The sequence below is a fragment of the Triticum dicoccoides genome, chromosome 7A (genome assembly GCF_002162155.2).
Source record: "Triticum dicoccoides isolate Atlit2015 ecotype Zavitan chromosome 7A, WEW_v2.0, whole genome shotgun sequence".
In the NCBI taxonomy this organism is placed as follows: domain Eukaryota; kingdom Viridiplantae; phylum Streptophyta; class Magnoliopsida; order Poales; family Poaceae; genus Triticum; species Triticum dicoccoides.
In genome coordinates this window covers 187,605,551-187,628,639 of record NC_041392.1, presented here as the reverse complement: position 1 = coordinate 187,628,639, position 23,089 = coordinate 187,605,551, and the positions used below count along the sequence as shown (strand labels likewise).

The 23,089-nt window shown below is 44.6% G+C and overlaps 2 protein-coding genes across 2 annotated transcripts; one reads left to right on the top strand and one right to left on the bottom strand.

Moving 5' to 3' along the window:
• The first annotated feature begins 12,383 nt into the window (after positions 1 to 12,383).
• Positions 12,384 to 14,500, top strand: LOC119329883 (probable inactive receptor kinase RLK902). The gene is made up of 4 exons (XM_037602978.1): positions 12,384 to 13,341; positions 13,388 to 13,420; positions 13,561 to 13,686; positions 13,776 to 14,500. Exons 1-4 carry the CDS (start codon positions 12,384 to 12,386, stop codon positions 14,396 to 14,398), a joined length of 1,740 nt encoding a protein of 579 aa, XP_037458875.1. The 3' UTR covers positions 14,399 to 14,500.
• Positions 14,501 to 14,682: 182 nt separating this feature from the next.
• LOC119329882 (DNA repair protein RAD4-like) lies at positions 14,683 to 20,911 on the bottom strand. The gene is made up of 13 exons (XM_037602977.1): positions 20,659 to 20,911; positions 20,433 to 20,554; positions 19,671 to 19,979; positions 19,233 to 19,325; positions 18,956 to 19,051; positions 18,757 to 18,858; positions 18,468 to 18,517; positions 17,271 to 18,002; positions 16,351 to 16,516; positions 16,050 to 16,244; positions 15,826 to 15,975; positions 15,534 to 15,743; positions 14,683 to 15,198 (listed from the first exon to the last, which is right to left on the bottom strand). The coding sequence occupies exons 1-13, from the start codon at positions 20,723 to 20,725 to the stop codon at positions 14,815 to 14,817; spliced, it is 2,676 nt and encodes an 891-aa protein (XP_037458874.1). The 5' UTR covers positions 20,726 to 20,911; the 3' UTR covers positions 14,683 to 14,814.
• Positions 20,912 to 23,089: the final 2,178 nt, after the last annotated feature.

Sequence of the window (23,089 nt, the reverse complement as noted above, 5' to 3'; positions counted from 1 at the left end):
TCGCCATTACTTCAACTATCGTGTATCCGGACTGGGCGAGCGTCCTTATCTTGCTCAGGAGTTGGCGAACCTCCGCACTATCTTCTTCCTCGAGGCTCCGAGGGCGCTAGCTGTGGCGTTTCTTTAAAGGAGCACTTGTGAACTCAGGAAGACCCCTCGGACTGGGTCTGGAAGTGTGACGTCCTTGATGTAGAACCACTCAGAAGTACACTCTCCAGAAGCCTTCTTCGGTGTGCCGGATAGGTATCTGGTCTCGGCAATGCGCCATATTTCGGCTCCGGCCACTTCAAATATTGATCCCTCGTGGTTACGCGGGACAAGGCAGAATAACCTTCTCCATAGTTCAAAATGGGCCTCACAACCCAGGAATAGTTTGCATAAAGCGACGTAACCCGCAATGTGCAGGATGGAGGCAGAGTAAAGTTGTGTAGCTAGATGCCATAATATTCCAGAAGCTCTCGGAGGAATGGATGAATTGGAAATCCCACGCCCCTTAGCAGATAGGGGACGTGATACGTCTCCAACTTATCTATAATTTTTTTATTGTTCCATGCTATTATATTATCAACCTTGGATGTTTTATATGCATTAATAAGCTATTTTAGATGATTTTCGGGACTAACCTATTAACCTAGAGCCCAGTGCCAGTTTTCTATTTTTCCTTGTTTTTAAGTGTCACAGAAAAGGAAAATCAAACGGAGTCCAAATGACCTGAAACTTCACGGAGATCATTTTTGGACCAGAACAAGCCCACGGAGTACCGGAGGTGGGCCAGAAAAGTCCCGAGGCCACCACGAGGGTGGGGGCGCGCCCTACCCCCCTGGGCACGCCCCCTGCCTCGTGACCGCCTCGTGGCCCCCCTGACCGACTTCTTTCGCCTATATATATCAACATACCCTACAAACATCGGACAGCAGAATAGATTGGGAGTTCCGCCGCCAAAAGCCTCTGTAGCCACGAAAATCAATCTAGACCCGTTCCGGCAGTCTGCGGGAGGGGGGAATCCCTCTCCGGTGGCCATCTTCATCATCCTGGCGCTCTCCATGACGAGGAGGGAGTAAGGGTATGTACCAGTAGCTATGTGTTTGATCTCTCTCTCGTGTTCTTGAGGTGGTACGATCTTGATGTATCGCGAGCTTTGCTATTATAGTTGGATCTTATGGTGTTTCTCCCCCTCTACTCTCTTGTGATTGATTGAGTTTTCCCTTTGAAGTAATCTTGTCGGATTGAGTCTTTAAGGATTTGAGAACACTTGATGTATGTCTTGCACGTGCTTATCTGTGGTGACAATGGGATATCGTGTGATCCACTTGATGTATGTTTTGGTGATCAACTTGCGAGTTCCGTGACCTCGTGAACTTATGCATAGGGGTTGGCACACGTTTTCGTCTTGACTCTCCGGAAGAGACTTTGGGGCACTCTTTGAAGTTCTTTGTGTTGGTTGAATAGATGAATTTGAGATTGTGTGATGCATATCGTATAATCATACCCACGGATACTTGAGGTGACATTGGAGTATCTAGGTGACATTAGGGTTTTGGTTGATTTGTGTCTTAAGGTGTTATTCTAGTACAAACTCCATGATAGATTGAACGGAAAGAATAGCTTCGTGTTATTTTACTACGGACTCTTGAATAAGTCGATCAGAAAGGATAACTTTGAGGTGGTTTCGTACCCTACCATAATCTCTTCATTTGTTCTCCGCTATTAGTGACTTTGGAGTGACTCTTTGTTGCATGTTGAGGGATAGTTATATGATCCAATTATGTTATTATTGTTGAGAGAACTTGCACTAGTGAAAGTATGAACCCTATGCCTTGTTTCAACGCATTGCAATAATGTTTGTGTTCACTTTTATCATTAGTTACCTTGCTGTTTTTATACTTTCAGATTACAAAAACCATTATCTACTATCCATATTGCACTTGTATCACCATCTCTTCGCCGAACTAGTGCACCTATACAATTTACCATTGTATTGGGTGTGTTGGGGACACAAGAGACTCTTTGTTATTTGGTTGTAGGGTTGTTTGAGAGAGACCATCTTTATCCTACGCCTCCCACGGATTGATAAACCTTAGGTCGTCCACTTGAGGGAAATTTGCTACTATCCTACAAACCTCTGCACTTGGAGGCCCAACAACGTCTACAAGAAGAAGGTTGTGTAGTAGACATCAAGCTCTTTTCTGGCGCCATTGTCGGGGAGGTTAGCGCTTGAAGGTATATCTTTAGATCTTGCAATCGAATCTTTTTGTTTCTTGTTTTAGCACTAATTTAGTTGACAAAAGAAAACTACAAAAAAATGGAATTGATTTTGCCTCATACTCTTCATCTTTTTAATATCTTTCGTGAGAATGATGGAAAGAAAAATTGTGCTCAAATGCTAGAAGAAGAAGTCTATAAAATGTTTGGCACTAAATCTTTGAATGATGAGCATGATTACAATGTTTTTAGTATGAACTCCTTGAATATCCATAGTACTAATGATGATTGCACTAGTCATGATGAAAATGTCTCTTATAAGCATGTCAACTTTTGTGGAGTGCATAGAGCTTGCAAGTACACACCAATTAGGGAAAATAGATTTTGCAAGAGGCATAAGTATTTGGAAACTAAATGGTTACAAGAAAGGCTAGATGTTAGTGCTAAAAAATTAAAATATCATAGCCATACTTGTGAACTTTGCAATGAACATGGTCATTTAAATATCAAATGCAAATTGTTTCATGATCGAATCGTGTCCAAAAATTGTGATGACATGATTTCCCTTGCACATCATAATGAACTTAGTTTGCTTTTGGTTTATGAAGAAATGAAATGTCAAACTAAGCTTATTCAAGAATATAACCTCAAGAAATTCCTCGATATTGATCTAGAAGAAATTTATATGTATTGTGCGGTGAATTGCATTGAAAATCCTTATATTGGCAATTACATAAAGAAAAGAAAACAAATAGAAGATGAAGAGAATACTAACAAAAGGGAAGAGACTTCCCAATATTCTCCTATTATTTCTTATGATGAATCGGGTAACGAGGAGGAGCCTTCTATTCAACCAATCTCATTAATAAGGAGCTCCGAAAAGAGGATAAAACCCACACATGATGTGAAGAAGAAAAAGAAAAGACATAGAAGCAAAGGTAAAAATGTATCCCTCCCAAATAATGTTGCTCCTATTACTCATTGTGATGATGATAATTGTGATACTATTGGTGCTATTCATACTATTAATGATGAGAGTGATTATGCTTATGATATGAAAAGGCCCAAGCTTGGGGATGCTATGTTTGATGAAGATGATGTTTTTGAGGATATATTTGCTGCAATTAATGTTTGTCCCAAGCTTGGGGATGCTACATTTAACGAGGATGATATTTTTAGTCTCCCAAGTTTTGATATGCAAATTTATAATGATGATAGCATGCCTCCTACTTATGATGATTATATTGATGAAAGAGGGTTTGGAAGAGTGTCAACTTTAGGAAGTAATGATCCCACTATTTTGGAGGATGTTGAATCTTATTGTGATAATTATTAAAGTGGATTTGGAGAGGTCATGACTTTATTTAGTAATGATTCCACTATCTTGGAAGAGGTTTCAATTGATTATGATGAGAACAAAGTTGCTACTTATGATAATTATTGTGATGATACATATGCTATAAAAAGTAGTGATGATTATATTTATAAAACTTGCCATGATTATGATTACCCTTTTTCTGAACATTACTCTTTTAATGTGGAAACGATTTATAGTATTCGAGTCTCTTATGATACTCCCACTATTCCGATTGAGAAGAATTTTGCTTATGTAGAGAGTAGTAAATTTTCTATGCTTGTAGATCATGAAAAGAATGCTTTAGGTGCTGGTTATATTGTTGAATTCATTCATGATGCTACTAAAAATTATTATGAGGGAGGAATATATGCTTGTAGGAATTGCAATAATATCAAGTTTCCTCTCTATGTGCTTAAAGTTTTGTAGTTATGCACTTTTTGCCTTCCTATGCTAGTTGATTATTGTTACCATAAGTTGTTTGCTCACAAAATCCCTATGCATAGGAAGTGGATTAGACTTAAATGTGCTAGTCATATTCTTCATGATGCCCTCTTTATGTTACAATTCTTATCTATTATGTGAGCATCATTGAAATCATCATGCCTAGCTAGGGGCGTTAAACGATAGCGCTTGTTGGGAGTAGGGATGGCAATGGGGACAATCCCCTATGGGGATACCTACAACATCCCCATCCCCATCTATTCCCTATCATCCCATCCCCATCCCCGTTTACATGTCTGGGGTTGAAATTTCCCCATACCCATGCCCCACTGGGGAACGGGGCCCCATTAGGGTCCCCATCCCCATAAACAAATACTCATATACATAATATGACACCCTATAATCAACATACATAAATGGTGTTGTCCTTGTCCTGCTAATGCCTATCTAGGTCGTACTTACTTCTTGGTCATGGTGGCAGCTGAGGTGAGGATGTGAGATAGGTTTAAGGTTTTTTCAGAGCTTTTTTTGTTTTTGCAAGTTTTTTTTGTGAATATTTTAAGGTTGACCGCTGTGTCACAGTTACTAACCGGGTCCCCGATGGGTATTGGGTCTGGGGAATAGGATATCGTCCCCATCCCCATTGTACCCTATGGGGAATAAATTAGTTTTGTAAATATCCCCATGGGGATGTTTTTCGCCCATCCCCACCCCCTAATAGATGAAATCCCCATGGGTTTGGCGGGTATGGGGCCCCATTGCCTAGTTGGGAGGCAACCCAATTTATTTTAGTTCCTTGCTTTTTGTTCCTGTTTACTAATAAATAATTTATCTAGCCTATGTTTAGATGTGGTTTTATGTTTTAATTAGTGGTTGTGCCAAGTAAAGCCTTTAGGACCTTCTTGGGTGATTGTTATTTGATCTTGCTGTAAAAAAACAGAAAGTATGTGTTCACGAGAATAATTTTCATTTTTACCAGAGAGCGATAAAATACCAATTCCACTTGCGGTAAATTAATAAACAAATTTCCTAGGACTTCCTAATATCTCAGGATTTTGGGGGTTCGAAAAGTTTGCGTTAGTTACAGATTACTTCAGAACTGTTCTATTTTTGATAGATTCTGTTTTTCATGTGTTGTTTGCTTATTTTGATGAATCTATGGCTAGTAAAAGAGTTTATAAACCATAGATAAGTTGGAATACAGTAGGTTTAACACCAATATAAATAAAAATGAGTTCATTACAGTACCTTGAAGTGGTGTTTTGTTTTCTTTCGCTAACGGAGCTTACGAGTTTTCTGTTAAGTTTTGTGTTGTGAAGTTTTCAAGTTTTGGGTAAAGATTCCATGTACTATGGAATAAGGAGTGGAAAGAGCCTAATCTTGGGGATTACCAAGGCACCCCAAGGTAATATTCAAGGACAACCAAGAGCCTAAGCTTGGGGATGCCCCGGAAGGCATCCCCTCTTTCGTCTTCGTTCATCGGTAACTTTACTTGGAGCTATATTTTTATTCACCACATGATATGTGTTTTGCTTGGAGCGTCATTTTATTTTATTTTGTTTTGCTTGTTGTTTGAATAAAATACCAAGATCTAACATTCTTAAATGTTAGAGAGTCTTCACATAGTTGCATAATTATTCGACTACTCATTGATCTTCACTTATATCTTTCGGAGTGGTTTGTCTTTTGCTCTGGTGCTTCACTTATATCCTTTTAGAGCACGGCGGTGGTTTTATTTTGAAGAAATAGATGAACTCTCGTGCTTCACTTTTATCATTTTGAGAGTCTCTAAACAGCATGGTAGTTTGCTTTGGTTATGAATCTAGTCCTAATATGATGGGCATCCAAGATGGACATAATAAAAACTTTCATATAGAGTGCATTGAATACTATGAGAAGTTTGATACTTGATGATTATTTTGAGATATGAAGATGGTGATATTATAGCCATGCTAGTTGAGCAGTTGTGAATTTGAGAGATACTTGTGTTAAAGTTTGTGATTCCCGTAGCATGCACGTATGGTGAACCGTTATGTGATGAAGTCGGAGCATGATTTATTTATTGATTGCCTTCCTTATGAGTGGCGGTCGGGGACGAGCGATGGTCTTTTCCTACCAATCTATCCCCCTAGGAACATGCACGTAGTACTTTGTTTCGATAACTAATAGATTTTTGCAATAAGTATGTTAGTTCTTTAATGTTGAGTCCAAGGATTATACGCACTCTCACCCTTCAACCATTGATAGCCTCTCTAGTACCGCGCAACTTACGCCGGTACTATAAACCCACCATTTACCTTCCTCAAAACAACCACCATACCTCACTTTCCATAGCCATTCCGAGATATATTGCCATGCAACTTTCCATAGCAATTCCGAGATATATTGCCATGCAACTTTCCACCGTTCTGTTTATTATGACACGCCCCATCATTGTCATATTGCTTTGCATGATCATGTAGTTGACATCGTATTGGTGGCAAAGCCACCGTTCATAATTCTTTCATACATGTCACTCATGAGTCATTGCACATCTCGGTACACCGCCGGAGGCATTCATATAGAGTCATATTTTGTTCTAAGTATCGAGTTGTAATTCTTGAGTTGTAAGTAAATAAAAGTGTGATGGTCATCATTATTAGAGCATTGTCCCATGTGAGGAAAGGATTATGGAGACTATGATCCCCCACAAGTCGGGATGACACTCCGGACAAAAAAAAAGAGGCCATAAAAAAGGCCCAAATAAAAAAACAAAAAAATGAGAGAAAAAGAGAGAATGGGCAATGCTACTATCCTTTTACCACACTTGTGCTTCAAAGTAGCACCATGATCTTCATGATAGAGAGTCTCCTATGTTGTCACTTTCATATACTAGTGGGGATCTTTCATTATAGAACTTGGCTTGTATATTCCAATGATGGGCTTCCTCAAAATGCCCTAGTTCTTCGTGAGCAAGCGAGTTGGATGCACACCCACTAGTTTCTTTTGTTGAGCTTTTCGTACACTTATAGCTCTAGTGCATCTGTTGCATGGCAATCCCTACTCACTCACGTTGATATCTATTGATGGGCATCTCCATAGCCCGTTGATACGCCTAGTTGATGTGAGACTATCTTCTCCCTTTTTGTCTTGTCCACAACCACCATTCTATTCCACCATAGTGCTATATCCATGGCTCACGCTCATATATTGCGTGAAGATTGAAAAAGTTTGAGAACACCAAAAGTATGAAACAATTGCTTGGCTTGTCATCAGGGTTGCGCATGATTTAAATACTTTGTGTGGTGAAGATGGAGCATAGCCAGACTATATGATTTTGTAGGGATAGCTTGCTTTGGCCATGTTATTTTGAGAAGGCATGATTACTTTGTTAGTATGCTTGAAGTATTATTATTTTTATGTCAATATGAAACTTTTGTCTTGAATATAATGGATCTAAACATTCATGCCACAATAAAGAGAATTACTTAGAGAAATATGTTAGGTAACATTCCACATCAAAAATTCTGTTTTTATCATTTACCTACTCAAGGACGAGCAGGAATTAAGCTTGGGGATGCTTGATGCGTCTCCAACGTATCTATAATTTTTGATTGTTCCATGCTATTATATTATCAACCTTGGATGTTTTATACGCATTAATATACTATTTTATATGATTTTTGGGACTAACCTATTAACCTAGAGCCCAGTGCCAGTTTTCTGTTTTTTCCTTGTTTTTAAGTATCGCAAAAAAGGAAAATCAAACGGAGTCCAAATGACCTGAAACTTCACAGAGATCATTTTTGGACCAAAAGAAGCCCACGGAGTACCGGAGGTGGGCCAGAAGAGTCCCAAGGACACCACGAGGGTGGGGGCGCACCCTACCCCCTGGGCGTGCCCCCTGCCTCGTGGCCCCCCTGACCGACTTCTTTCGGCTATATATATCAACATACCCTAGAACACATCGGACAACAGAATAGATCGGGAGTTCCGCCGCCAGAAGCCTCCGTAGCCACCGGAAACCAATCTAGACCCGTTCTGGCACCCTGCCGGAGGGGGGAATCCCTCTCCGGTGGCCATCTTCATCATCCCAGCGCTTTCCATGACGAGGAGGGAGTAGTTCACCCTCGGGGCTGAGGGTATGTACCAATAGCTATGTGTTTGATCTCTCTCTCTCTCTCTCATGTTCTTGAGGTGGTACGATCTTGATGTATCGCGAGCTTTGCTATTATAGTTGGATCTTATGATGTTTCTCCCCCTCTACTCTCTTGTGATGGATTGAGTTTTTCCTTTGAAGTTATCTTGTCGGATTGAGTCTTTAAGGATTTGAGAACACTTGATGTATGTCTTGCACGTGCTTATCTGTGGTGACAATGGGATATCATGTGATCCACTTGATGTATGTTTTGGTGATCAACTTGCGAGTTCCGTGACCTCGTGAACTTATGCATAGGGGTTGGCACACGTTTTCGTCTTGACTCTCCGGAAGAGACTTTGGGGCACTCTTTGAAGTTCTTTGTGTTGGTTGAATAGATGAATCTGAGATTGTGTGATGCATATCGTATAATCATACCCACGGATACTTGAGGTGACATTGGAGTATCTAGGTGACATCAGGGTTTTGGTTGATTTGTGTTTTAAGGTGTTATTCTAGTACGAACTCCATGATAGATTGAACGGAAAGAATAGCTTCGTGTTATTTTACTACGGACTCTTGAATAAATCGATCAGAAAGGATAACTTTGAGGTGGTTTCGTACCCTACCATAATCTCTTCGTTTGTTCTCCGCTATTACTGACTTTGGAGTGACTCTTTGTTGCATGTTGAGGGATAGTTATATGACCCAATTATGTTATTATTGTTGAGAGAACTTGCACTAGTGAAAGTATGAACCCTAGGCCTTGTTTCAACGCATTGCAATACCGTTTGTGTTCACTTTTATCATTAGTTACCTTGTTGTTTTTATACTTTCAGATTACAAAAACCATTATCTACTATCCATATTGCACTTGTATCACCATCTCTTCGCCGAACTAGTGCACCTATACAATTTAGCATTGTATTGGGTGTGTTGGGGACACAAGAGACTCTTTGTTATTTGGTTGCAGGGTTGTTTGAGAGAGACCATCTTCATCCTACGCCTCCCACGGATTGATAAACCTTAGGTCGACCACTTGAGGGAAATTTGCTACTGTCCTACAAACCTCTGCACTTGGAGGCCCAACAACGTCTACAAGAAGAAGGTTGTGTAGTAGACATCAGGACGAAACACACTCGTTCCCCCACGGATGGATTGGGGAAATCATCCGCCTGGGTTTTGCCGTTGAAGGAGGCCAACCCTGCTCGAACAGGGACTAGATCCGTAGGGGGGAGAAACCCCTGCGTTTGCAGCCCCACCAGCTCATGGTGGGATACGAAGCACTTCTCCCATCCGCCTCTTTCTGGGACGCACGGACGGGAGGAGGGGCTGGGGACGCTATACATGTTGGAGTGTCCTTTCCTAGCAACCTTTGAGGATTTTCTCCACGAGATGTTGAATGGATCTGGGATCCAATCTCGTTAAATAGACATTGTCCCTCGCGTGGCTGGGGTGTTAAGTGCAAAAATACCCTGACCTCTCGCATTCGCTCGACACGTGGAAACTGAAGTTGTTGATGTACAGAAGCCGAGGGGTACAACATTAAATGGCAGGCCGAACACACTACTTGGAAGTCATTGGTGGAGGAACCCGCATTGCAATGCTGAAGACAATCTCTGCGTCGAACACCTCGTCATTGAAGACTGGTTCGGGGGCTACTGAGGGAGTCCTGGACTAAGGGGTCCTCAGGCGTCTGGCCTGTTAGCCATGGGCCGGACTGATGGGCTGTGAAGATACGAAGACCGAAGACTGCACCCGTGTCCGGATGGGACTCTCCTTGGTGTGGAAGGCAAGCTTGGCGATCGAATAAGTAGATTCCTTTCTTTGTAACCGACCTTGTGTAACCCTAGATCCTTCCAGTGTCTATATAAACCGGAGGACTTAGTCCGGAGGGGGGACAATCATTACCATAGTCATACAGGCTAGGCTTTTAGGGTTTAGCCATCTCGATCTCATGGTAGATCAACTCTTGTAATACTCATATTCATCAAGATCAATCAAGCAGGAAGTAGGGTATTACCTCCATAGAGAGGGCCCGAACCTGGGTAAACATCGTGTCCCCTGTCTCCTGTTACCATCGACCTTAGATGCACAGTTCGGGACCCCCTACCCGAGATCCACCGGTTTTGACACCGACAGTCCCCTCCTAGTGTTTTTTCACCAATATTTTTTATATATTCCAAAACAATTCTCCGTAAATTTTCATGTCATTTGGAGTTATGCAGAATAGCTATCTTTGCTATAGCCCTTTCCGGTCCAGAATTCCAGCTGCCAGCAATCTCCCTCTTTCATGTGAAAGTTGCAAAATAAGAGAGAAAAGGGATAAGAATTGCATCATAAAGTGAAATAACAATCCAAAATACAATAAATAACAGTAGGAAAACATGATGCAAAATGGACGTATCAACACTGTAGCATATTAAGGAATATCTTATTTTGTTTTGGAAGGTTATCGAGAAAAAACTTATGTCTCGCTTTTAGGAAGGTGATCTCACATATATGTTGCGATTTCCGAATTCTTAATTAACTATTATTTATGCAATGATTACCTGCCAAATCAAGCACGAAACAAGATCTCCCGCTTTAATGGGATTTAGTTTTTTAATGGGATGGAGAAAATAAACCAGTAGGAGGGGTGGTGGGAGGTGAGGCGAAATGAATAGACAAAAATAAACCGGTGAGGAGAAGCTACCAACTCCCCATTTAGAAGTATAGATTTCGTAAATACGAAAAAAGATATGTTATTTTTGTTGTATTAGGAAAGTTGTGATTGTAGTTTAATAGTGGAGATAATGATAAAAATGAATTGTAGCATATTGAGAAATATCTTATTTTGTTTTGGAAGGTAATCGAAAAAAATCTTATGTTTGTCTTTTAGGAAGGTAATCTCATATATATATGTTGCGATTTCTGAATTCTTAATTAACTATTATTTACGTAATGATTACCTGCCAAATCAAGCACAAAACGAGATCTTTCGCTTTAATGTAATTTAGCTTTTTAATGGGATGAAGAAAATAAATCACTAGGAGGTGTGGTGGGAGGTGAGGCGGAAAAAAAATAAGACTAAACCGATGAGGAGAAGCTACCAAACTTCCTCATTAGGAATAGAGATGTTCAAGTGACACCACTTTCACTATTCATTTTAAATAAATTGTGGAGAAATTTTATTTTTAATTAATCCACTTAAATCATAATTAGTACTCCCTCCTATCCATATTAACTGTCGTCGATTTAGTATCATTTAATATGGATCGGACGGAGTATTAAAGCTGCACTATTTTGACGCTTGTTTATGCAAAGTATGGAAGAGTGCAACTTGTGTTCAATTTATCGTTATATTCTAATTGCCACATAATAGAAAAGAGTTTGACAATAATACCACTCCCACAAGCCATTCTTCCTAAGAAATACTCCCTCCATTCCTAATGTGTCTTTTAAAAAAATTCAATAAATGACTACATATAGAACAAAATGAGTAAATCTACACTCTAAAATATGTCTATATACATTCATATGTGGTTCATTGGAAATCTTCTAAAAGACAAATATTTAGAAACGAAGGGAGTAGATGTGTTACCCTGAATTTTGTACTAAAATCAAGTGCTATTTTCCTTGCGACTTTTTCCATCGCTCAACAACCATCCCTGGAAAAAAAATCGACTGACCCTCCACAAATGACTGAAACTAAAACAAGTTTCAGTCACTTTTTTTCCACCTTTCCTCTTCTGTTCTTTCCTGTCCCTTGGGTGTTCATCTGATGCCTTAGAATCGAAGTGACTGAAGCAACACAAAATTTCACGTGCCTGACGCACAGGTGCTCCCGAACAAGATAGATGCAGTAGTTACCAACGCCTTGGAGCTATAGCTGCGGTCCAAACCTCCCGCTTCAGTTCTTTCACCTCACCTCACCTTCCTCCTCTCCCTTGCCGACCGACGTCGATCCCAATGCTGCTAACGCCAATTTATTTGCTGTCCATTACCACGCTACGCACAGCTGCTGGAGTAATATGGGAAGGAATGTAGTAATTTCCGGCCACGCGCCCTATTTAATCACAGGTCCCCTCCGGAACAATCGACCAACAAAAGGAATTGCTTGCTAGCCTCGCCGCGGTCGCCCTGCGCGTGCGCGTCTCCTCCACCGAACCGTCCGCCGTCGTTGCCGTCGCCGTCGCGGTACATATACCTGTCAAACCATCCCGTCCCTTCCTCTACCTACCGTCTTCTTGGTACTGTCAGCTATAAGCTGTACCGCGTCACAGCATGGCGCCTGGGCTGCGGTTCCCGCCGGCGTTCGCCCTCGTGCAGCTCGTGGTCACGCTGCTCGCTGTGCTGCCTCGCCATGTTGTGCCGGACCTGGCCGGCGACCGCGACGCGCTGCTCGCCCTGCGCACCGCCGTGGGAAGTCATCTGAAGTGGGACCTCTCGGTGTCCCCGTGCCAGGGGTGGCAAGGCGTCAGCTGCAGCCCCGGCCCCAACCAGCGCGTCGTGGAGGTGCGGCTAGTTGCCAAGAGCCTGAGCGGGCAGATCCCGGTCGGCACGGTGGGCAACCTCACCGCCCTACAGACGCTGTCGCTCCGGTTTAACGCCATCTCCGGCCCCATCCCGGCGGACATCGGCAGCTGCACCGAGCTCCGGTGGCTGTACCTCAAGGGGAACCGATTTGACGGCGACATACCGGAGAGCTTCTTCTCGCTGGCATTGCTCAAGAAGGCCGATCTCTCCGGGAATCGCCTCACCGGCGGCGTGTCATCAGAGTTCAACAAGCTCGGGAACCTCGCCACGTTGAACCTCGAGGGCAATAACCTTAACGGCGCGCTCCCGAGCGGCCTTGACCTCCCAAAGCTCACGCAGTTCAACGTGTCCTACAACGGCCAGATCGATGGCCCCGTGCCCGCGTCACTCGCCGGGCTGCCCGCGAGCGCCTTCCTCGGGACGGCGCTTTGCGGCGGCCCTCTCGCTGCTTGCCCCAACTCCGACTCCGAGGCCCACAAGAGTCGCAAGCTAACCCTTGGCGCCATCGTCGGCATCATCATCGCTGCGTTGGTCGTTCTCATCGTCATCCTTTCAATCTGCGTTCTCATCTTCAGCCGGCGGCGGCGGGCGGCGGCCGGAAGGTCCACCGAGGCCGCGGCCGACGTGCACGAGGGCACGGAGCCTATAACGGTGACCGTGGCGATGACGGGCAGGGACGCCGTGAAGCGGTCGCACTCCCCGCCGGGTTCGCCGTTGATCGGCGACGGCAAGAAGCTGGTGTTCCTGGGCAGCGCGCCGGAGAGGCCCTATGACCTGGAGACGATGCTGCGGGCGTCCGCCGAGGTGCTCGGCAAGGGCGTCCACGGGACGACGTACCGTGCAACGCTCGACGGCGGCGAGCCCGTCCTCGCCATCAAACGCCTCCGCGATGTCCACCTCCCTGAGCGCGAGTTCCGGGACAGGGTGGTCGCCCTCGGCGCTCTCCGCCACGACAACCTGCCGGGTCTCCGCGCCTACTTCTACAGCAAGGAGGAGAAGCTCCTCGTCTTCGACTTCGTCGGCGCCGGCAGCCTCTCCTCCCTTCTCCACGGTTCGTCGTTCGATCACACGCACCTCAGCTTCGCACTCTTCCCCGCGTCCATGGCCGGCATGTTTAGATTCCCTTCTTGTCTCCTGCAGGCAGCGGAGCGGAGCGCCTCGACTTCACGACGCGCGCACGGATCGCGCTGGCGGCGGCGCGCGGCGTGGCGTTCATCCACGGCGGAGGGCCCAAGGCGTCGCACGGCAGCATCAAGGCGTCCAACATCGTCGTCAGCGGGAAGCGCGACAGCGCCTACGTGGCCGACTACGGCCTGGCGCAGCTCGTCGGCACAGCGGGGCTGCCGAAGCGGGGCACGGGCTACCGCGCCCCGGAGGTGACCGACGCGCGCGTCGTGTCGCAGAAGGCCGACGTGTACAGCTTCGGCGTGGTGGTGCTGGAGCTGCTCACCGGGCGCGCGCCGACGCACGCGCTCCCGGATGGCGGCGCCGGCGGCAGCGGCGTGGACCTCGCGCGGTGGGTGCGGTCGGTGGTGCAGGAGGAGTGGACGTCCGAGGTGTTCGACTCCGTCATCGGCAGCGAGCCGCGCGTGGAGGAGGAGATGATGCGGCTGCTGCAGCTCGGGATGGAGTGCACCGAGCAGCACCCCGACCGGCGCCCGACGATGGCCGAGGTGGAGGCGAGGATCGAACGCATCGTCGAGGACGCGAGCCGGAGGGCCGACTTCAGCAGCACCGACGGCAGCCGGAGCGTGTCCGCATGAGCATCACCGGCCATATTCTTTTTCAAGGTCTATAAGAGTTTTTTTTTTTTGTAATGAGACGATTAGGTTTATATTTGTTACTGTATTTGTTGTTCTACAATAATGAAGGCGCTTTCATTTGACTCATAAGCTTATCGCAAGGGTTTGCATAACTATGATGCACACAGCCGCCGCAAACACCCCCATAATCACAAGTTTATATTTGCCATTTGTTGTTGTTGATGCTACTCATACTGGTTGCAAACTACTCATGTTTCATGTCTGCTGCATCATTCCCCCCTTGCTGAGCATTCAAATTCTCTCTTTCTCAGTGGATGAAATAAATGCAGTAAAGTTTTATACTGAGAAATTTGATCAAATGAAAAGGCTCCCTACACTAGGCAGTCGAATTAGTACTACATTTCCAGTACAAGTTGCTACAATTCCTCAACTTGGAGTGAAAAACCACACGGGCAGCGTTTTGTCCGCACAAATGTCTCTTCGTCGAAGCTCTGATCTTCCACGGGAAACTCATGCTCATGGTCATGAGCAGAGAAACGAGGATCTGGCAGCCGATCCGCGCGTGGACGATGATTGGTCGTGGTCGCTCCGGAGCATTGGCTATCACTGGTGCTTTTCTGGGGATTATCAACTTTAGCTGATCTCTCTGGCGCAAGCGCTGCTGAGCGCGCGTTGTAGGACTCTTTCAACCGTTGTCTCGTTACAATAGAACAGAGCAGCTGATACCACCTAGACAGAGCCTGAGCTTCCTCCTGCTTCCTTTCCGCAGCCTGTCTCCGTTCCTCTTCTTCTTTGTACGCCTACCAGGAAGTGTTAACCAAGATTACAAACATGTCACATCACCTTAGTCTGGAGCTTGAGCTCAAAATTTCTCACTACGATGACGAAAGAGCACTGCCAATTCACCAAAATACTATCCTTCATACCGCTACATTTGTATGCCAATACATCTCTGAAACATGCTACACAATTTATGCTGGTATTTTTTAGGCATACATGTGAGTTATAGATCTTCAATAACTTTAATCTAGGTCAACAACATTACTAGGTTGTATCAACGATCATGTATATCTTATTAACAGAATAACTGGTTTTAGTCATGGAAAGTAAACCAAATGCAGTATCCTCGACATACCTCCAAAATGGCATTTTTAAATTCAGCACATACAACAATTCCGTCAAAAACTGGAGCACACCGACCGCTTCGGTAATCAAATCCAATCATGGCAGGAGCATAGTCAATTCCAAGCCTCTTTGCAACCTGGAATATTCTTGGTTTACTCAAGTGTACGGTACCGGGTGGAAGGCACTTCTCTGACCATACATCAACTTGGCCACGCTCATTCTTTGGAGAAAATTTTTAGTCAGTATGTAGGAAGCACAAAAAGAAATACTATGGTTACTAAATAGCTAGTGATGCTCATTACCTTTGGCACAATGCCATTTACAGCACCAGGAAGTTGCAGGGGTTCGAGTTGCCATTTGCCATATAATTCCGTGGTTGCCTGAAGTTCATCTTCGTTGCTATTGGATTCACGCGACTGGGAGTTGAAAATCCTCTTTGGTCGTATGACAATCTACATACAACAGAAAACAATTACTCCACCTGTGAAAAGACAAGAGAAACAAGATAAGCCGGTGCTTCTGTTACCTTTGCAGGCGACTCGTTTTCTCTAACTTGCAGACCCTCCGTCAACCATCCGTGTCTTGATTGCAGTGTTTGAACACAAGATCTAGGATAAACAGGATGCCCCTTACAGAAGCCAAGCACTGGACCCTTGGGATGAAGAACTTGGTTCTTGTGCAGCCACTTCTCAAGGGCATATAGGTGATGGTCTCTGTAGGCCTAAATAGTTCCATAAATAATAATCAATTAAGATAACAATTAATTTTGGAAGAAGCAGGGTAAAGTAAGTTATATTAATCTCTCTTAAATCCTGTATCGGCTGTACCTGTTGATTGGTAGGAAGAGGCTCTGTTAGGGCCCTGGTCTGAAGTTCCATATCTTCAGAGTCATTAGTTGCTGCCAATTCGAGCTGCTCTAGTGGTGCCAAAACTTTCTCCCACCACTCTTGATTCACTCTTCCCTGGACAATTCTGTGCCACTGCAAGCAATACCTGTAGAGCATGATTGTTATGCACATGTAGACATGTAGTACATGCCCAAAGGAGCACCAAGTTATGGAAAGGATCCTCAAAATCTCATTTAGGTTGTTTATCCTTTAAATTAGGAAAATATTTTTTAGCTTTGGGCCTTAGCCCATGCGTCAATTAGACATAAGATATATGATTTGTTATTTAGTTTGGGTTATTAGGCATCTATAGAAGACCCTTTATGAGAAATTAATCCAGCGAGTAAATAGAAGAATAATCCATCTACCTTGCCTCACAGGAGACAACCCCTCCCTAGCCTCTCTCCAAAACCCTACCCCATAACAAGAATTTCCTTAGTCAAGAACGCCAGTGACAGAGCTAGATATCTGCTAGTACATGAAAACAGTACAGAAGGCCTGTTTGGTAGGTGCACAAATATAACTACCTTGGTCACCTTAAACATATATTTCTAGCTCTGTCCCTGAACCTTAATAGCACAAATTGAATGTTGCGTTGGAAAATCGTAGAATCACTAATATTTGCCAAGTTTCAGACTTACTAGTAATACAGCGCTCCAAGTCATTCAGTTCAGACTGAATTTGCATTATAGGTTGTTGCATTAGCAAAGAATAATTTCAGTAATAATGCCTACAGTATTTCACTTTAGTTGCATTGTCTGGTTTGGCAAGTAGAAGGTCTAGTAAAAACCGAAGGCATAACTAGTATATATCACTATAACAGCACATAGAAAAACTTGTAAATTCCAAAGGAGGCAAACCTTCTAGTCACATCTTTAGCACCACCTCCAGCAAAGGCAATAACGTATCTCAAAGGCTTCCTGCAAACAGCAGAAGCAGCTTCTACTTTTCTTTCACCGTCAATAATATCATTTACAACATCAACATGCACCCATCTTCCAGTCAATGTCTGGCCACCGCAGTATACCTCGGCCCAATATAATGGCGGTCCACTTCTCGACCAAACTGCGCTTGAGTTGGACGCAACTTCTGCATTTTTACGTAATTTCTTCAATGGTGTAGAATCTAGTAGGGTGCCAATTGACTGACTGGATGTGGCAGCTAGCTTTTCCTGAATTTCAGCTCCAGTGGCTGAAAGGGCCATTTGCAGTTGCAACTCAAATTCCACGTCCCCTTTCCTTTTTGGTATTTCGGCAGTACTGGATGTGAATGGATTTGAACTGCTGGATGATTCATCTTTCGATGTTGATGCATATTGATCTGCCTTGCAATTTGACAAGTTTTTAGACAAACTCTTGCAAGCTGATGTTCTTTTCAAATTCCCCAGATCACCTCGTTGCTTGGTCCTATTGAAGCTATGTTCCGTATTAACTTCTAATCGAGCCGGAGAAAGAGTATTAAACTCATTATGGCCTGCAGCAACAGAACTACATGGTAGTGCCCTTGTCGAAAGCCTAGTTCCATCTTGATTTGGTGTCCCCACTGCTTTAGCATCAGGCTTGAGTCCAACAACATCCATATTTGTAACAAACCTACAAGATGTACTTAGGTATGGCTCAAAAGATGGCAAACAGAAACACAGTATAATGTAGTAACCCCTGATTCTTGCTTAATCTTCATGGGAACTTTGATAGGGTTGGAGAACTTACGAAAAACACTGATAGAGGATTAACTTCAGAACTGAAACCCAAATATTTTATCAAGTCTAACTTCAAGCGAGCACTGATGCCTAATTGCCACTTACTGGCTTTCAGCCGTTCTCCTGAGCCGCCTTTTCTTAAATATATTTAAAACATGATTTTTTTTTAACTTACACACAAAATAGAGAACATAAAATTCAGTTCTCAACACTGTGAATTAACTAAATCATACATAGCATGCAAAATGATTTACTATTAATGATCCTCTTATTCATGTATGATTACTGATGCAAGATGTTAAAATATGGGGACATGCCTAAACTCAAGCACACAATTAGTTGCATGGTGCTATCGTACCTAGCTGTCAAGTTGAGTGCCCTAAACAGTGCCACTGATAGTGCACAGACCTGCATTGCAAACCATTTGTGGGTCAGCTTTACAATATGCTGCTTCAGAAGATAAATTCCATTTATAATGGAACATAGAAAATAAACTGTGGAGCAAGAAAACATGATTACTATCATTCATTTTTTTCTAGGGTTCTTAAATCTGAAAAACTTCAAGGAGACATAATGTCAGCCTATATAAGGAATTCAGGACACTAGTTTCTTCAGCAAGCAAAATCTTAAGGGAGACGATACGGTACCTCTTCAGCAGTGCCTTCATGACTTTGAAGAGCGAAAGCCATATTTGATTCAAAAGACCCCTTGTCAGCAGATCGTGCAATTATACTGAAAGTACGATGGAACTGCATGCACAATAAATGTATTTTAAGAAAGAAAAAATAACATGTGGGAATTATTGTTTCATGTAATAAATACATGTAAGGCCCAAAAGGGGCTTACCCAGCTCACAAGACTACGTAATTTATTAGCGTCCAGTTTCAGAGTGTCTACACCATTCCACAGTAAGTGCTGTGGTAAAACAGATAGAACTGAAGCCTGAAAAGAAAATTTAGAACAAACATGGTTTAGCTTGAAAGATGCCTCGGTTCAGTACTTTGGAAGAAAGATATCTCCAGTCACCAACATTAGCATAAAATAAGTAAAAAAATCTTGATATTTCATCATTTTGAAACATGAGCAATTTAAAATGGTATAAATGGATACCAATATAATGCACCTGAATAAGAGGATCATTGCAGGCCTTGTCAATTACCCTACCCCTTGCTAGCAGGCAAAGTAAATGGACCTTGTGCATGAGTTCAGCCAACTCCTAAATAAATCGAAAAGTAGTAATTGGTCAATAACAAAAAGATCCTAACAGAAAAAAATAGTAATTTGAAGTATAATACAAAGAAATGTGAACTGATGCCGTTTTCACAGGATGTGGTTCAAGGTTTTCTTGTGACCAGGCTGCAGAGCATTACAGTACTCAGCAAACAAGCTGATACCTGGAACTCCTCAGCAGTCAGCACACATTGTAGGCCATAGTCACATACACAAACTCATTTCACAGGATAAAGTGGTAACAGGTTAGAAGCTAAATGCAAAGGTTTATGTGCACGTGGAGGCAGATGCCTTGATTAATAAAAAATTCTCCGCTCGTGAAATGTTTTACCTTCTCTTCAGCAGTATGCCTTCGAACACTCTTCTTTTCAGTTGATGAAGGTACATCAGTGAACTCAACAGTGACCGTCTCACCAAGATCATGGGAATAACCCTCTTTGCGTTCCACCGGAGAGACATGCCCATCCTCCCATTCCATGCCAGCTGCATCATTATCACCAATTGCCTCCGGCTCTTTTTCCTCCAGTTTTTTCTTTCCAGAACTCCCCACGCTGCACCTTTTCTTACCAGTATCATCATTCCGTTCGGTATTGACTTTACCATTTTTGCGTTTGATCCCCAATGCAGATTCCAATTCCACCTGAAGTGATCAGCGTAAGCAAATCCCATCAAGGAATACATAAGTTTGCCTTCCATAACTAAATTTGACCCTAAGACTTATTTCCCTCCTACGATAAGAAATAGGAACTATTTTCAGAACTCAACGCCAACTTTTCCTTTTTTTTCACTAGAAACTTAGAATTGCCACAATTTCTCAATTTCATGTGTCATGCCAAAACTGCAACACTTTCAGTAGATAAATCATGTCCTCTCAATTAATTTGCTCTAAAGTTTCAGCTCATTTAGTCGGAATCTTACACAACTATCTTAATACGGGAGAAGGAATACAGGTGTATAAGTATAATAACAAACATAAAACAAGGAGAATCTTGTAAGGAAACACATTAGAACATCGCTAGCTCCATTATCAACACAAACAGCCTCCCCCCTAATCCCCTGGAATCATAACACGCAAGTTGGCGCCTTTTACTACCTGTCCAGCAACCGGCATTTGCGCTCTCGCCTTGGTGGCGGGGGATTTCCCTTTCGCGGCGAGCGAAGCTCTCCGGCGATTATTGGCGCCGCCGGCCACAACCTCCTCCGCTCCACCTCTCCCTACAGGGGGAAGAACAATAGCTTCAGCGAAAACACACGATGGTAAATAAATACTCTATTAAATAAGAGGGCGGCAAGGAGGGCCGGACGGAGACAAGCAGCACCTGAGGAGGCGGGGGACGAAGCGGGTGGGGGTTTGGGCTCGCCGCGGGTCTGGCCCCTGGTCCGCATCGCTAGAGCCTCTAGTCTTCTTCTTCTTCTTCTCGGCGGCAGGGAGGAGATGAGGGGTTAGTGGAAGCGGGGATGGCCCCCGGCCGCCGTTAGGTTTAGGGAAGCGGAACGACGGCGGCCGCGACCGGAGGTGATGGTGGCCGAGTGAGTTTCGCGCGCCGCGAGGCGTCGTGGGACCAATCCTGGGAGGGGGAGTGGGCCCGACATGGAGGCGCGTGGCAGAGTTTGCTCCTTTCTTTTCACGGGCTTTCAGCAACACCAAGCCGGTGATCCCTGTTCTCAAAAAAAAAAAGGCGGTGATCCCTCAAAAAAACTATGCTTTAAAAAATGCTCAAAATTGAAAATATTCCCATCTGAAAAATGGTAGGAAATGGCATAAAAAAGTCCATACTTTTTTAAAAAAATGTTCGCATTTTTCAAAAAGTCACAAACCTTTAAAAAACATCTGTGTCTTTTCAAAAATGTTCTAGAGCTTCAATAAATGTTCACTTATTAAAATATTTTTTGTGTGTTTTAAAGCCGGCTAAAAACATAGAAAAAACTAGAAATCAGAACAAGGGAAGAAATCAGTTGCTAGTTTTCTTACAAATCGCTCACTCACTCACTTGCTAATCAGCATTAATGGGCCAGCCCACTCGATGTCGTCCACATTTGATTGCTCGATTTGACGCACCGAGTGTCAAGCAAGAGCTTTCGCAAAAGCCTTAGGCCAACTCCAAACGGGAGACCCAAACCAACATGAAATTTGATCCTTTTTTGTTCGTTTGAGTCTCCAAACGGACAGGGGAATACGGGCAGTGCACCCAACGGTGATGCCTCATTTGATGAGATGTTTGTTTTCAGCATTTCGTCGAACACCTAACAAAGGCGGCCGCGGCATCGACGAGCACGCAGCCTGGCGCCGTGTTGTGGTATCCCACATTGGTTGTGCTCGGTTGAGCCATGGATGGAGAGGAGGAAGTGGGTCTCTCGATGCTCGGTGAAGAATGCGCGGGAGCCGCTCTGCATGGTAGTCGGTGGCGCCATAGGCGTGCGGTGTGTCGGGAGGCCCTTGCCAACTCCCGTGCTCGCGTGCATCGTGGAGGGTGTAGTTGTCCGCATGCGAGAGTGCGCCTTCAACATCCTAGTCACCATCAATGACGTCAGGCGGGAGGCGACTGTGCGCGTCGTGCAGAAAGAGACTGGCGACGAACGCCAACGTCATGGCCGCCATCTATGATCCTCCAGCACGGCGGGATTTTGCTCCGTTCCGCCCAGGTCGAACCTGGGCGCTCATCACTGGTCAAGACGTCGAGCTCTCTCTCCGGCCGACAGCATCACCTATCTCTCTCTCCGGCAAACAACAAAGAAGGAGATGGCGGAAGAGGGCCATGGTTGGTGAGAGAGGAGATCAGGACAACAACGGCGGGGCTCGTCGGGAAGATAAAGGCACGACGGTGGCCTCGCCGGTGCGCGCGGCGGCGGGAATCGGGCACACGTCGTAGCCATCATGGAGGCAGAGCCCCAACTCGCGTGGTCGTTGATCTATGGGCCATGGTGGACACGAGCGGGAACCAATGGACGACGGAGAGTGTCTGCTTGTATCCATCCGAGACCCATTTTGACTCGTATTTGGACCAAGTCTAGGTCGGAGTTGACAACGAACGGACGCAAGATGAACATTTTGTTCAAATGGTGTTGGGGAACACAGTATTTCAAAAAATTTACCTACAATCACGCAAGATCTATGTAGGAGATGCATAGCAACAAGCGGGGAGAGTGTGTCCACGTACCCTCGTAGACCCAAAGCGGAAGCGTCTAGTAACGTGGTTGATGTAGTCGAACGTCTTCGCGATCCAACCGATCCAAGCACCGAACGTACGGCACCTCCGCGTTCAGCACGCGTTTAGCTCGATGACGTCCCTCGAGCTCTTGATCCAGTTGAGGCCGAGGGAGAGTTTTGTCAGCACGACGACATGGCGACGGTGATGATGATGTTACCGGCGCAGGGCTTCGCCTAAGCACTACACGATATGATCGAGGTGTGTAACTGTGGAGAGGGGCACCGCACATGGCTAAGAGAAGACTTGGTGTGTCTTTGGGGTGCCCCCCTCCCACGTATATAAAGGGGGGAGGAGAGGAGGTCGGCCCTAGAGGGGGCGCGCCAAGGGGGGAGTCCTACTTGAACTCCCGGTCCAAGTAGGATTCCCCCCTTTCCTATTCCCACTAGGAGAAGGAGGGAAGGAGGAGGAAAAGAGAAGGAAAGGGGGGCCAGCCCCCCCCCCCCCAACCCTAGTCCAATTCGGTTTGGGCTTGGGGGGCGCGCGCCACCACCTGGCCGCCGCCTCCTCTCTCCACTAGGGCCCGTGAAGGCCCATTAACTCC

Excerpts from the sequence above, each read along its gene's own strand:
- LOC119329883 (XM_037602978.1), top strand. The coding sequence starts at position 12,384 with ATGGCGCCTGGGCTGCGGTTCCCGCCGGCGTTCGCCCTCGTGCAGCTC. Across the intron at positions 13,342-13,387 it reads GCGGTCGCACTCCCCGCCGG|CGCGCCGGAGAGGCCCTATG; the intron begins GTTCGCCGTTGA and ends GTTCCTGGGCAG. Across the intron at positions 13,421-13,560 it reads CCCTATGACCTGGAGACGAT|TGGTCGCCCTCGGCGCTCTC; the intron begins GCTGCGGGCGTC and ends TCCGGGACAGGG.
- LOC119329882 (XM_037602977.1), bottom strand. The coding sequence starts at position 20,725 with ATGCGGACCAGGGGCCAGACCCGCGGCGAGCCCAAACCCCCACCCGCT. Across the intron at positions 19,980-20,432 it reads AAATGCCGGTTGCTGGACAG|GTGGAATTGGAATCTGCATT; the intron begins GTAGTAAAAGGC and ends TGATCACTTCAG. Across the intron at positions 18,859-18,955 it reads TACGTAGTCTTGTGAGCTGG|TTCCATCGTACTTTCAGTAT; the intron begins GTAAGCCCCTTT and ends TTGTGCATGCAG.